The sequence below is a fragment of the Eleginops maclovinus genome, chromosome 9 (assembly GCF_036324505.1).
Source record: "Eleginops maclovinus isolate JMC-PN-2008 ecotype Puerto Natales chromosome 9, JC_Emac_rtc_rv5, whole genome shotgun sequence".
Classification (NCBI taxonomy): Eukaryota; Metazoa; Chordata; class Actinopteri; order Perciformes; family Eleginopidae; genus Eleginops; species Eleginops maclovinus.
The window spans coordinates 17409736-17424904 of NC_086357.1; the positions used below are offsets into that span (position 1 = coordinate 17409736).

Genomic DNA, 15169 nt, shown 5'->3' on the forward strand with positions numbered 1-15169 from the left:
TTCTCTTAATAAAACAGTAATTTATTTTTGACTGAAAACTAAAGTTGTTTGAACAGCACATTACAAGGGCATTGTTAAGATATTTTCTCCAAGGCTCAGTGATCACTCTCATACAGTACACTTGGCATGTACAATGCATCTCCTTCAAATGGAAGAAAAATAAAATAAAAAAAGAGAAAAGAAATAAGCCTGTTCGCAAAAAAAGGAAATCAGAGAGCAAGTCCCGTAGAAAGATGACTGATTGTACAATTACCAAGCATTTTGGTTTGGTTCTAAGCCACAGAGAAAGAAACCGACACACCTGAAGACAGCAGGCGACGGCACAGGAGGCACAAAAGACGTGACGCGTACAGGACATCCCATAATATGCTCACACACAATCGACTGCGTTCCAGCTTTACAGTGTGAAATGTTCAATAGTTTCCATTGTTTTGTTTTCTTGCGGATATTGTTGCTATTTTTATCTTTGTAAGCAAAGTGCACACTACAATCGAGATCTAAATGCTGCATTCATTAAATTCTGCAATGTAACAAAACCTTTCCTCTGCCTATGCAATGCAACAAAGCATCAACATGAAAACAAAAAAAACATGGCTCCTTTTCTGACTGATGTTTTTTGCACGAGGCCCTTCTCTTCATCTGACACAAACACCTTGCCATCATTTTTTCTGTCCCTCACCGACTTACTCCACCCATTGTTCCCTTTCTTTCATAAATCCTTTCACATCATTCACAGACTGACAGTTTGACATAAAATAAGAGTGCTGGATAAAACATGAGGTAAGAAAGTGGTTTGATTATAGATCATGCAGGACATGCAGAATGGCAACAAAACCAATAAAGGGAAGGAGAGAGTAGAAGTGTGAATTTAAAAACGGAGAAAGAAAAAAAAAAAGACTTACACAGCTTTGCGTCTTTGGTTATAAAGTAGGTCGAACAATTTTTTCACAGCTTTTATACCCAACCAAACCCCCCAAATTTTTTTTTTTCACACAGTCTAGAAAAAAAGTAAATTAATAGTTTTCTTTATCGAAACATCCCATCACATCTTAACAACAGGTGTTCTCCTGTACAAACCCTACTTGCTCTTAATACTTTATACTTTACAAAATATACATTCAAACCTGGATTTCACCTAATGTAAGCTCGACTTTAGTGTTAGCACTATTTTATGAGAAGTAAATGTTCTATGATGGAAATTATTGCCTACTTATTGAGATCTACATGTTGCAAAAGACTACCCAATTCAATACCTGACAGATTCTAAAAGACCAAAGAGAAAGGTTTTTTTTTGTTTGTTAATAAGTATCTCCAAGACATTGTTCATTTACATTGTGAAAATAGCAGCCCTGAAATAAATAAATGCAAGTACTAAAACTGAACTATGGAAAAAGTATAATGATTCATTCCAAAGTATGGTGGCTCTGAGAAAACAACACAAGCTTTTGTTGCAGCATATAACAAGCCAAGGCTCTCGACTCGACCCACTGAAGACGATGCACCCGCCGGCTTCCTCCTCCACTCAGGGAGGACGAATCTTCTCCCCCACTTCTCCCTCGGTTCCGTGGCCTCTTCCAGCCCATAAGTGATGTTTGGTTGGGGGATACTGGGAGGACAGTCCCTGCTTGACGTCACAGGAGCCTCATCACCGCGTTGGGTTGCACCGCCCTCTTCTATCACTTGTTGCCCCAACAAATCTCTCTCTGTGACATTTGACCCCATCCTCTCGCACAAGAACAGCATGCAGTTTTATAGTGTGCACCGCCTCCCCTGCCTCTTCTTCTTCTACAGCCTTCTGCAGGGATAGAATAAGACTTTAAGGGGTGGTTAATGTCTTAATAACGGAAATTCCAGTGAAGGCATGGTGCACACATTGAAGCATGGCTCTTGGTGGCAAATATTAGATGTTGCTGTTGTCGATTTTCACTCGAATGGAGCATATTGAACACAGAGCCGAGACGTTTGCCTTAATGAAGCTAAGGGGACGGTAGCAGTTGTTGTTACTAACAGGATCTTCCTCTCCTGTCCATGGGAGGTGTGTGTTTGAGTGTGTTAACTTGGGGAACTTGGATCACGCCGAGGTGATGTTGGGCTGCTGCGGGATGCTCTGACTCGCCTCGTGGTGCGCTAAAGGGTTGTTGTTGTTGTTGTTGTTTGTGACGAGCGGGTGTTGCTGTTGCTGTTGCAGCGGCGGCGACGTGCTGCCGGCCTTGTGGAGCTGACTGGAGAGCTGGCCCAGCTGATCCGTGTTGGCCAGCGACTTCAGCACAGCGTTCTCGCGCTCCAACATCGAGTTCCTCTCATACAGCTCCTTAATCTGCTCCTTCAAAACCTCCACCTCCTCGCGAACAGCATACATCAGGTGGCTCTTCACCAAGTCCTGAAAGAGGGAGGACAAAAAGGGAAACAAACATTAGCACACAATGCAGAGATCCTCCTCTAACAATGACATGTGATAAATTCAAGTGGAAAAGTGTGATCTCTTTTTGGCAAAACCTTTAGCGCCAAAATCCAGTCATGGGGGGGGGGGTTCAAATGCATGTTCAAGAAATCACCTGCCAATTAAACTGAATTCTAAGAAATGTGTTGTGTTTTTAAAGCCTACTGAAAACTGGTTGATTAGAACAGCAATTACAGAAGCTTCAGGAACCTACTAATACATGTTATAGCAATAAATGTGCCTCAGAAGATTTATGCTTATCGTTTAATGTGTCATCTAAAGATTGGCACAGGAAAACTTCATGTGAAAAATGTCATTGTACAAGCTGGCAGACACAGTGCGTCACTTAACTACACGTGTTGTAACTTTTACAGTTGTGGAAAACTCACCATTGCTTGTTCAATCTTGTTATCGATGGCAACAACGCTGGCACCAGATGCACTGTAGAGACAAAGAGCAACAGTTACTACAATATACCAATCTCATATCTACTACACACTTCAGATCGGTATCAGGTCTTTGACTAAGAGCCAAAATATGTTCCATAAAGGGAGAAAGATGGCCTCAGAGGATTTCACTGTTATTTCAGAAGAAAACAAATCAAATTTCCTGATGAGTGGATCAACAATCACATCTTTCCAGAGAATGAGGAACAGATTTGTGATTAAGCCAAGAGATTAAAAAAAAAGGCCAATATTTCCCTAAATAACATCTTTAACACCAGACAAACCTTTTTAACTCTTTTAGAGAAAAAGTTCTTCAGATTGGCTAAAAGTGAAAAACAATTACATTTAAATACTGCTTCACAACGTGGGAACTTACGCCAACATGTCCCATGCCAAAATGTCTGCATTAAGCCTTCACCCGGACACTATACACTAGCAAAGTGGATGAGTATGCGGATATTATTGTCCACAACAAAGAATCCCACCTAATCTGACCAATGTGTGTATGTGTGTCAAGTTGCAACACACATTTGACCAGGTTTACATTTGCATTAAGATGGCTTGAATTGAGACAGCTCCCATGTCATCTATCATCAATAAAAACAGGTGTTCAACTCATGCAGTCAAGAGTGTCTAATGTATGAATCAGTGTAATCGCACAAGGTAACATAAGGAAAATATTACCGTATAAAACGAGGGGGAACCACACCTTTCACTAAAAAAACCTCCGTTTGGAAACAGAGCCTGATAACAATGCTCCAGGAGGTGGTGAAATATTGACATTTCAGCGGGTAGCGGTAGCATCAGCTCTTATCTGTGCAGGACTCCTCCGCAGTAAAAGCAGATCCCAGACAGGGAGTGTGTCTCCTGCAGGACTTGTGTTTCGGGTGCGTCTGAAGCCTCCAGCCAGCGACCCGTTTATCACTGACATTTCATTGTTCTCCCGTCTCCAGTCAACAAACACAATTTATCGTGTTTTTGCGAAATGTTAAGCCTCTACGCTGCTGCATCCCGCTCCGTTAGCACACAACATTTTGTGTTCTAACCCCTCCCCCCTTAAGGGAGAGAAACAAAGAAAAAATGGGTCCTATTTTACAAAAAAAACAAAAGATGTTCAACTTACTGAGCCAAGCCAAAGATCAGCGTACAATCAAAGCGATGCACAGTTTCACCTTTAACCTCCCGGGAGACAGAAAACACAAACTCCCTTCATCCGTCTCTACAGATAAGGCTCTGGTAAATCCCTGCTGCTCCGACAGGAGGAAACCCGGACCCTGGCGCGCTCAGGCCGCTAGACGGTGCTCTGACCGTCACACTGGGACCTCACAGGGACCATAATGTTTTGAAAGGAGTTTATTTGAGAGAAAACCCATGGTATACCCGAGAGATATAACTGCATTTTTATTATAACTAGTCAAAATGCAGAAAATATTATTCCTTAAATCAAACCATCCCATACTGACAGCGGTATAAACTTGGTACAACGATGAATATGGAGAAAACATATTTATTAAATTAAATAGGTGAACATTGTTCCCGACAACATCACGTGGAGCTCCAAAATAGACTCCAGCGTGCGCGAGGAAGCTCATGTACAGCCCAATGGGAACACGCACTACAAACACCAAACTAGAGGAAAAATACAGGGTGTTGCTGTGCCACAACAGAGAGAAGAGAGAGACCTGCATACCGAACTGATGATGGCAAAACAACTTAAAATAATGGCCACAGTGCAGATTCGATTACAACCATGTCGGTAACATTGGTACAAGATGAGTTTTCCTTAAAGTTTTCAGAACAACTATTATATTCCTCAGACAACTAACTCACATATTCAAACTCAGATACGGACACACAGGCAAACATATAAAGCAGACGCTCAAACCACGAGAAGTACAATACCATAGTAACTACCAGATGACAGTTAACTATCGCGGTGGTATAACATGGCATTTATAAAATCAGTTACCTGGCGCTCTTCGCTCGGTAACGCATGAGCCGCCCTGAATATGTCGGTGAAGTTACCGGAGAGCAGGGCAGAGTGTAGTTCATTATGCAGCGCATGTTTTCCTTTTCTCACAAGTTTCTGTAAAAGTTGTTCTGCTATAAAACTCCACTGAGTGTCAACACACGAGTGCTTCTTGTTTGCATTGAGCGGAGTGTGTATTATAACTCTGGCCAGTCACACCGCGAGAAAACAAAGGGGGCGGAGTCCAGCCTCCGTCCTCCTACATTTACCCACTTCTACTGAAGAAGCGAGACTCTAAACTAATAACATTAATCAGTGGTTCTGTCTGCCAGCAAACACCCAGTGCAAGCCCAGACTCACAGGAGACTTTATTTAACAGGTAAAACGTTAGTTAAAAAGGAGTGTGTTTAGCATGTACTGGCAGAAGTCTGGTTGTCAAACCAGAGTTAGAAGCATTTGCAACCAAATTAGCAATTTCCAAACTTCATCTCCACAACTTTTCATTTCAATAATGTTTTCCACATGTCAAGGGCACTTTTAATGCATCTCTTTCGATTGTTATACATATTAAATGAATTCCCCTTTTTAAATGCCTGGATAAATCCATTACATTTAAGTCATAGGTGCAATAGCTTATATAGACAAACTGGTTGCAAAGTTAAATTCCCTTGGACAAAGACAACAAGCAAAAAGCCTTAGAGTGGTCTTTTACTTACATCTTAACACTTAGGTTCATGCGGGCAATCTTATGAAATCAGTGTTTTATCACCTACAAATATTGCTAAAGTGCAACCAGTTCACTCTTTGATTGACACAGATTGAGGAGGCTGATTCCTGTATTGCTCTTTGTCTGGTCTACCCAAAACTGCCCCACTCCTGTTTTAAAGTCCTTAAATTGGTTTCCTGTCAGTTCCCATGTCAATTTTGAAATATTTAAATGGTGTTCAAAGCACTGGTTGTTAAAGTGGCCTATATGTATCACATGCTTACAGTGTATGATCCTATGCGGCCCCTCAGCTCTTAATGCACCAGTCTGTCAGTTATTCCAAAGTGCATGACTTTTTTTGAAGTTTCTCATGAAGTTTTTATTCTAAGAGCCCCTGAGACAGTGTGGCTGAGAGCAGCTGGAAGCATTGAAGCCGGCCTTTAAACAGCAATGCTTTATAGTTATGTGTTACCTATTTAATTTATTTATTTAAATCATAATTAGTTGCAAAATTTTCATCCTATTTTTATTTTTTATTTCTATGATTGTATTCTATTTTATTTCCATTTATTATGTTCTTTATCAGTCACACTGTTTTACTATTAATGTTTGAAGGGTTTGAATATGTTCTATTAATCTGTTGAATTGTTATTGTCTTTTCATTTGTTTTCTGTTAAAGCGTACTTACCTGTTTGAAAAATAAACTTTGATTGATTGATTGCAAAGAAACAGGAAAAAGTGATTGCGATGATTTCTATAGTCTTCTTCTCTTTTGATAAGAAGCAAAGAAGGAAACATGAGGCAAATAAGATTTCAAAAGTATCAGCTGCTTTGTCTGCTGAATTTCATTTGTTTTTAAATCTGGCATCTAAATTTAGACGTGAATGTATATGACAGATTGACGTTGTTTTGATGACAGCAACGCAAATGAGTTGCATTCCACAACTTGCGACCGGTTGACAACACACAATGAAGGCGAACCTCCCTTTGAACTCAGCATTTAAACATCCGGTACACTGAAAGAGAGGATTTCACAAGCTTCAGCTGGAATGTGTTTTTATCAATAACAGAAAAACCAAGGGACTTACAGGTTGGATCAAAGTAGCGACTCAAGATCTGGCCTGAAGGAGTTACAAGCAGTGTTTGCGGGACAAGAAACAAATATGTTGCCATTCGGTGTCCAAGGAAAATAAAGCCAATTGTACATCTTATTCAAAAAGGAAGACATGTGGTGGTTTATATAAGGACTGCTTGCTGAGTTAACCTCAACATGGGCCTTCCCCGCAGACTGCAGCAGAGACACATGCACTCACACACCCCCAAACAAAGTCTCCAGAACCACAAGGCAGCAAATTCCAACTGTGGACACCTCCGGCCCCTGGGGGCAGCGCCTCTAAACCGAGACATCTGTGCCATAGCCACCATCACGCTGTGAACACTGCTTTCAAAACAGTCCCGTTTTTGGTTTTCCACAGACTGAAGTGACCCTCTCCAACATCGGCGTGTTCCCTGTTTGAGACTGAGCCGTGAAGCCTTTATCTATTGTATATCACAAAAGATAAGTAAAATATTGTCTCTGGGTGCATCCCAAGATGTCTTAAATGAATAAGAAACCTAAAGTTTTTCTCCACTGAGGCACAGATGAGGCAGCACACGTCCCTGTGACAAAGCACTGGTATGCTTTGTAACACTCACTGTAGGGGAGACAGCTGAGTAAATTAGACCTCACCCCTTCAGTGATAACCCCCACATCCCTCACTGCCTTGGTAATTGTATTTCATAACAATGGCTGGAGGGTGGGGGCTGTAACAACAGAGGATTTCACTCACTGCAGAGACCTGCTTTGGAGACAGGCTCATGCCATTTGTTTTGAACTCTGCAGTTCAGCTGCTACGCCAGAGGAGGTCAGCAGAGGCTCCAACTTGCTCTGAAACAAAGCTGCATTGAAAACGCACAGAGCAACTTCAGGCCAGAGTGGCTGAAATCATGTTAAATCATGTTTATCCTTGATGATCTCAATCAAGTCATTGCCATGGGAGAATTAAATTGCAAGCTTATTTTTGGGAGAGACATTTTACGAGCTGTCCTTTTGTTATTTCTGTTAAAGGGAGTCATTAAAATACACAGGCATACAATCACCATAGCCCTGACCCTCGTGAGATTGACCCTTTATAGTTGTGTGAGTAGAAAGTGAAACTTTTGATCATGCAGCAGGGTCAGTAGTAATGCTTTACATATACAAAAATAAAGATGTTTTGCAAGAAGGTTTAGAGAACTGAACGTGACCTTTCTATTGGACTTACTGATGAGGTCAAAGCAACTGCACACAACTAAGGATCATCCTCTCTGATAACAAAGGTACCAGTATTTTTTCAGGAGGGCGTTCTCTACAGGGGAGAACCCATCGTGTTTACCCATCTAGTTAAATAAATTAAATTAGAATAGCTCATGACAGCTCTTGCTTTCAGTTTTCCATAAACACCTTACTGTAAATAACAAAACACAAAAAATCCAACGTTTGTAGTGAAATGTTCCATTTAGAAAATATGACTCTAAGACTTGACACCATTAAGGGTGTACATGTTTGCCATTCAACATTGCCATATTAAATGACTGAGATCTTATCTTTGACCATGTGCGTGTGAAATTCAAATTTGCATTTTGTGAAACTAGGAGCCCATCACTCCGTCAACACAATAGTCAGACTTCAAACAAATCACCTGACACCTGAGAATGACCCCAATTAAAGTCACACGATACATGATGAATACTTTAAATGCTGAGCTGAAATAGTCACAACATGGAAAATCTTAATTTCAAACCAATTCTGTGAACTGGAAAGTTTCAAACAATGGTGACAATTGCAGGATGCTGGAGGTATGTTAATATGTGCTTCTGAACATTTTTCAGATGCTGTATTGTCGGGACGTGTCCTCTACATGAAGGGTGGTTCAGGCTGACACAATTGAGACTAAACAAAATATGTCAGACTTTTGAGACTTCTTGTCTGGAGATTGAGGTTGTATTTGTCCAGCACTAACTCAGAGCCATGAATAGGTGTGTCTGCTGCCACCAAGCTTCCTGGTAAACAAACCCGAGGAACTGTCCCACGCGGTTCCTTGCATGTTACGCAACCCCAGTCCCTACAGACCGCACTCAAAGCCCACCAGCCTGTCCTCTCTGAGACATGGGACATTTGCAGAAAACCATGAAGTGTATGAACCGGACGTCAGGGAGCATGAGAAAGAATCAAAACCCTCAGGGGCTTAATAAAGGCAACGATAAGATCTGGATTCATGACACAGCGGATCATCGTCGTTAATTTAAACGGCTCATGGAGGGCTTTGGTATTTCAGCCTTTTTTAAGAGGCTCTAATAGCTGCCAGCAGGGATTGTTTGTTAATGGTTGCCAAGCCACCCTTTCAGCACCTAAAGAAATGAGAAAGACCCACAGTCATACTGTAATGGGACCATCAAACTACATCTGCAAACCCAGTGGGGGATCCAGGGCAAGGGTCCACAGGCCTTAAATAATCACTGCCTAAAACCAGATCATGCACCATGTGCCTCCATATCACGTTTCACTACTTTTCCCCTTCCCCTCCCAGAGTGATTCGGGCTTTGGCAACTTGTTTGGCTCAATGTAGATTAAGACCCCACTGGAATGTGTTAAAAGTAATAGTGTTGCTCCTGAGGCTTTAATGGGAAAATCCTGGCACCTCACTGTTAACGAGCCTCTGTATTCAGCAGAGCATTCATCACGGGATCAAGGACTTAGCCTCATTTGGGCTTCTTCTCTGAAGTGCAGCGTCTGGGTCAGGCTAATGTCATTAGGCACTGTGCTGCAAAAACACTGAGCCTAAAGCAGGACTGAGTCGTTGTCTTTCACACTTTCTGGCTATCGCAAAGCTTGACATTACACGAGGAGATGCAGCTTGGAAGTTATCATAACGATACAAATAGAGTTTCAGAGCAGAAGGTCAACTGTTTGAAATTGAAATTGAGTTGGAGGTGCAATGCGAAACTGGCTCCCCTTCCTTCATCAACTATTCATGTGCGTAATAGTGCAGTGTTTGACTGTGAGCTGGTCAGGAGGGGATGTTAAAGGCGAACAGTAGATGCCTGAGGGTGTATTAGGTATCTCCCAGGTGTGAATGCCTCTAACTCAAGCAAGAGAATGCTGAGAAAGAGGCATGTGTGCTCAGCAAACCTTTCTCAGTTACATAAAAAAAGGTCAAAAGTCAGCAAAGTTTCCGAAGATGAATTGACCGGATGCATGTTACTCATACAGGGCCGTCTTTGAGACATGAGGTCTGTCACGTAAGCGGCACAAATATGCGATGATGATGTGATCAATTTCTCCCTAAAGAAACGTCTCCTTAGGTTTGAGTCAGAGCTCTGCATAATGTCAAGTCACATCATGTCCTTTAAAGCTCAGCAGTTAGTGATTTTGCTGGACGGGGGGGGGGCCTCCTGTACAACCGCTGAGTAATCCGTTCAAAATGATGTACTTACTGTTGTGTGCTTTTAAGAAAGACCCTGAAATTGAATTGGTATAGGTTCTCTGAGGTTATGTCCCACAGCCTGTTGGCAATTACAGAGTGTGTCTGTTTTTCATTTGTGTTGAGGAAAGGTTCCTCTAATTGAGTCTATCGAAAGAAAAAGACCCATATCAGGTTATATTCATTAACAGATGTTGGACAAACCAATTTTTCCAAATGCAGATTAGTTTTAAAATTAAGGTTACTGGCGTACTTTTCCATCAGCACATTAGGGTTGAATCTGCTGCTTTCCCACGTTCAGCTGTCCTCCTCTTGTCCCAATAATGCCATGTTTGTTTCCCTGTCATAAATAGTGACCGCATACCTGGTCTGGATCAAATAACTCTCCGAAGCTGAGGGCCACTGATCAAGTGTGCTCAGTCGGAATATAAATCTGACTTTTCTTTATTCTACGAAATCATAAAGTTGATTATTATGGACTGAGGGCAGTAAAAGGGGCCAATCACAGTCACGGTGATTTCAATCAGCAGACAACAAATTGCTTTCCTGGAATGTTTTCAAATGCAGAGTGTAACTTCAAATTCAGTTAGGCTGATATAAATTAATCTAATGCTTGTGGAGCCGTTAACAAGAGGAATGTGGCATTGAGAAGATAAAAAGCAGAGTTTTGATAACTTGGTAGAAACTTTCCCACTGACGGCAAAAAGAAGTGATGTGATATGAAGGCAAGCCGCCCAGCTGAGGTTTTACATTTTTCACAAAGCAATCATTTCCAGGAATTCTCCTGTATGCCCTCAAACTGTTTATGTGCAAACCTTTCTTCACTTCCAACAAGTCTAACCTTGCAGAATGCTGGCTCATGACAAAGGGAGGTGGAAGGAGGCGACTGTCAGCTTTACGTGTGATTAGCTGAAAGTTTTGAATAAAGCTGAATTGTTAGCCACAGAGCCCGCAGGCAAACATGAGCTGGATGGGAAACAAACAGGAGCATTGAATCTTGTGCCAGCCGCGACACCACAAAGTTGCTCAACGGCTACTGTTGTTCCACGTTCACATCCACCTCTCGTATAGAGCGGCTCTCTTTGAATGAAAATACAGTCATCTGGACGTTGGTTCATGCTTTTGAAAACGCATGACTCATTACAGCTACATCTCATTAATTTAATTTGCTTAGTTGCCAACCGCTGTAACAAGCCAGGAGATTTTAGATGAATTAGGATATGCCCATGTTTTCTTATCAAGCAGGAGTGTACGGTAATATATCAATTATAAATTATAAAAAACTACTTTCTCTTTTATCACAACTGTGAAAGACCACATTTAAAAAACATTAACTGTACTGCTGCTTATCTAACATAAACCACAATAGATGAAACTAATTTAAAATACATAAGCATCAAGTACCTTTGGAAAGTGCTAGTTATTTCAAACATTACATTTTATCATCTCATTGACATAAGAGACCAGTTTAGTCCAAGAAACTCAGGGGACTCAAATGTGTCTCATTAATAAAAGTAAAAATAAAATGATAAACATTTTTGGAAATATGACCATAAGAATCACAGTCCCTGGACTTAAACTGAAAATTGTTACCCTAAAGTCCTTTGATTCAGCATACTAATAACATTTCCTGATTTACAGGCCAATAACATGATAAAAGCCTTAAATTCCACCATAAATCATGAGTTTGTCTGCCTCTGTTTGTTGGTAGCCAATTAAAAATACATGGTAGAGTTAGGATGTCAGCATGGGAACCTAAAGTGGTTGTGACTAATACAAACCACCCATTGATCAAGGACATATTTACTTTCAATCAAACCAGAGAGGTATTCATTTTTCGCTAGGTTGTCACAGGTTGACGCATGTTTTAGAATAATTAACCATCCATTATAATGCAACTCAACCTTTGTGAGATTAGGAAACTTCCTTTTTGTCCAAAGGTACACTGATCTGTGTTAACAAAACTCAGAGATGTCCAAAAAAGTGCAGGACGGATGTCTAAGAAGACTAACAGAGCACTTAAAACAACAATGGCAGGGGGTAGTATAACTGCATGAGAAGTAATTTTACGAGGAACAAAAGTATGTATGTAAAGTTCTTTATTCATTACTGACTCAAATTGCCAACAAATGCATCTTTGAATAGCTTTCTGTTCAACCCCACAGTCATAAGATATCCAGTATTTAAAAAATATATATTATTATTAGTATTATATTCTGACACCAGATAGCCTGGGAGCAGCAAACACTTCAATTATTTTGACAATTGTTGCAGATTCATCTTCTGTTAATCAACCTTATCTATTACTATACTAATAGTAATCCAGTTCCCTGACTCAGTGAAGTAATTAATGACTGAGAATAAAAAACGGACTTCAGAGAATATGACGTAATACAGCACAACCACTGTCATGGTCTCTCACTGTGACATGCTATTTGCAGCACTGAAACCCCCTGGTGCTGTGCTGCACACGTCGCGGGCGCCAGAGAAACCCGAGCACCGGATCCTCGTGACGGGCAACACGCTCAGAGTGTGTGGCCGGACGGCTTCTGCAGTGCCATGCTCTCACCATGCAGTTCACACACGCAGCTGCAGATCGACAAGTCATTTAACACATTATTTGCTCTCAAAATGACACTTTTCTTCAAAAGACAAGGGAAGGAGAGATAATTATTCATTTGTTTTGAATGCAACAATGACGCAGCTGTTATCAGAATATTTTCGCGATTAAACTAAACTAACTAAATTTCACCACTTAAAGTCTATAGAACTTACTTTACATTTAAATTGAGGGTTTCTTTATCTAAGCCCTGTCCACCACAAGGGGAAATCAAAATCCTAAACTCTCAATGTAGTGCTCTGTTCCTAATCAAATAAAATATGTTAAGTGAGTGTAAAAAATGCAGATTTGGAAGAATTCCACGGCTATCAGGTTGGATCTCGGAACCCGAGTTTGAAAAACAGGTCGAATGACAACTTCACTTGTTAAAAACAAAAGAGTGAAGCAAATGACACTATTCAGGAAATTGAGTTGTTGATGGCTTTTCAGAAAAATGAATCTCCAAGACTACATAAACAGCTAGACTACAAGTACAAATAGACATTTTGTTGCAAGGTGCACAGGGTTCAGGGTTCAAGGGGTGCAGGATCTGGTTTAGCAAGGCAGTCCAGGCCACACACACACACACACGTAAACACACCCGAGCTCATACCTATCGTTGACAGGCTTTGACCCTCGTAATCTGTTAGGCCGGAAAGCCTGGTAGAAAGCAGTGGACGGGTTCCTGCATTTTAATGGGGGAGGAAACAGAGACAAGAGAAACATGAGTAAAGGAAGGAAAATAAGTACGGGAGGAGAGAGACAGACAGAGAGAGAGAGACATGAGGGAGAGAGGCGTGTTGGGGAGAAAAAGAGATGTGAATAAGAGAAGAGGAGGATGCTGAAACGCTCCGAGGTCAGAGGAAATGATACAATGAAGCAATCCCATGCAGATAAGAGAATATTTTCCTGAAACATTATCACAGCATCTCTGACTCGTTGTATAACTGTCACTTGCAAATTCCTCCTCTTTAGTGTCCTTTGAAATAGTATTAAAAGAAACAAATAATGACCTTAATCATTTTATTGCTAAACACACATCTGGTTTCATTAAAACCTCTGCTGAAAGATGTGGCAATAAAATCTCTTCGTCATACATTGAAGGAGTATTTGTGGTTGCATTTATTATACTAAATAATAACTGTTTTAGACAGAGAAGCACAAAAGGAAATAATCACTGCCTACTCATTCACGTGATTTTCCTCCTCTTTACACAAACGTAACATTCCCTACCCGCTATTAACACTCCTGAATTTACGTCTCCTCTTCAACTCGTCGGTCAGACTGATTTGTAGAATAGAAAGTGAACTCCAAACAGGGGCCGGTTTTCCTGAGGGGAGATGAAATTACGAACCACATAAAATATTCATTAGCATTCAGGTAATTGCTAGCACAGGATGTTAATGATATAACCTGGCAACAAATCTCAGTCCTGGATGTCCGTGTTTATACACAGTCCAATGAGCATGACCATAAAAATACAGCTGTTTGTTTTAAGTGAAAATGCTGGTATAGTATGGTTGGATTATTGTAGTTACACTGTCTGTTCAACCACAACAACTACAACATTAATCACACAGAACTATCGCATTTTTTATTCATTACATGATAGCAGTATTTTCTTTGGTGTATAATTGTGAAGCGCTTCAGATCCAAAAAGGCATACATCCATATATATATAAATGGTAGTTACATGGAATTGGTGCACAATTTAAGTCAAAGTGCCTGCCATAACTTAGACTTCATATATTTCCAGCGTGTATTACCGTGACCATCTTGAAGCAATACAACTGAGTAATGACATTTGGTCTCTTTAATGCTTTGATTAGACTAAATTACACTAAAAGCTTTTCCTTCGACTAACCTGAACAACATTCTGGTTACTCCAATGGCTACAAACAACAAATAAACGGGCAACGTTCTGAGGAATCTTGTAACAGCCAACACATTGGACAAGTTCATGCTCAAGGTGGGTTCAAGTGCATGTCAGCAGCCCGTCTGTCTGCTCCGACTGTTAAAGTGTGTATGAAAGGCTTGTCCTACCATAAGAGCAGGGGTGGTTTACAAAACAGTAAAGTGGACAGTTACACTTTACGAGGCCCTGCAGGACTGATGAACAAAAGCAGGCGGTATAAAAGGAATCCATTTACAAGACTAGAAAAGCAGGGATAAACATCCACTACTGTACTGGTGACTGTCGAGAGTGATTTACAGCCCGGTGCCCACATCGGGGCCTATGACAGATTTATCAGCGCCACTCCCCACATCAGCAGCACATCGGAGCCCATCCGAGTTTCCTCGTGCGCTGGTGAGGTATTTAGACACTGCTGTGAGTTTAAAGAGCTCACAACAACTTCAACACAGCAGCTGTCGGCTCACAAACAAACCAAAATACCTGCTTTTATTGGGACAGGAGGAGAATATTCTATGTATGACGAGTTCAGCAGGCAGCAAGGAGACAAACAACATATCTGAGGAGAGGTTGAGAGGAAAGCAGCAACTTCAGA

At 41.0% G+C, this 15169-nt stretch overlaps 1 protein-coding gene across 5 annotated transcripts in view; it reads right to left on the bottom strand.

The window, feature by feature from the left end:
• The window catches only part of tsc22d2 (TSC22 domain family 2), a 34284-nt gene continuing 19115 nt past the window's right edge, over positions 1 to 15169 (bottom strand). Inside the window, exons 2-4 of one of the 5 annotated variants that reach the window (XM_063890995.1) lie at positions 13276 to 13347; positions 2830 to 2881; positions 1 to 2380 (exon numbers count right to left, since the gene is read on the bottom strand). In XM_063890995.1, the coding sequence (XP_063747065.1) occupies positions 2072 to 2380; positions 2830 to 2881; positions 13276 to 13347 (433 nt within the window). In that variant the 3' untranslated portion in view covers positions 1 to 2071. Of the gene's footprint in view, positions 2381 to 2829; positions 2882 to 12176; positions 12653 to 13263; positions 13348 to 13895; positions 13993 to 15169 lie in introns of those variants that run through there. The other 4 variants (XR_010166416.1, XM_063890996.1, XM_063890998.1 and 1 more) reach the window with 4 other exon arrangements.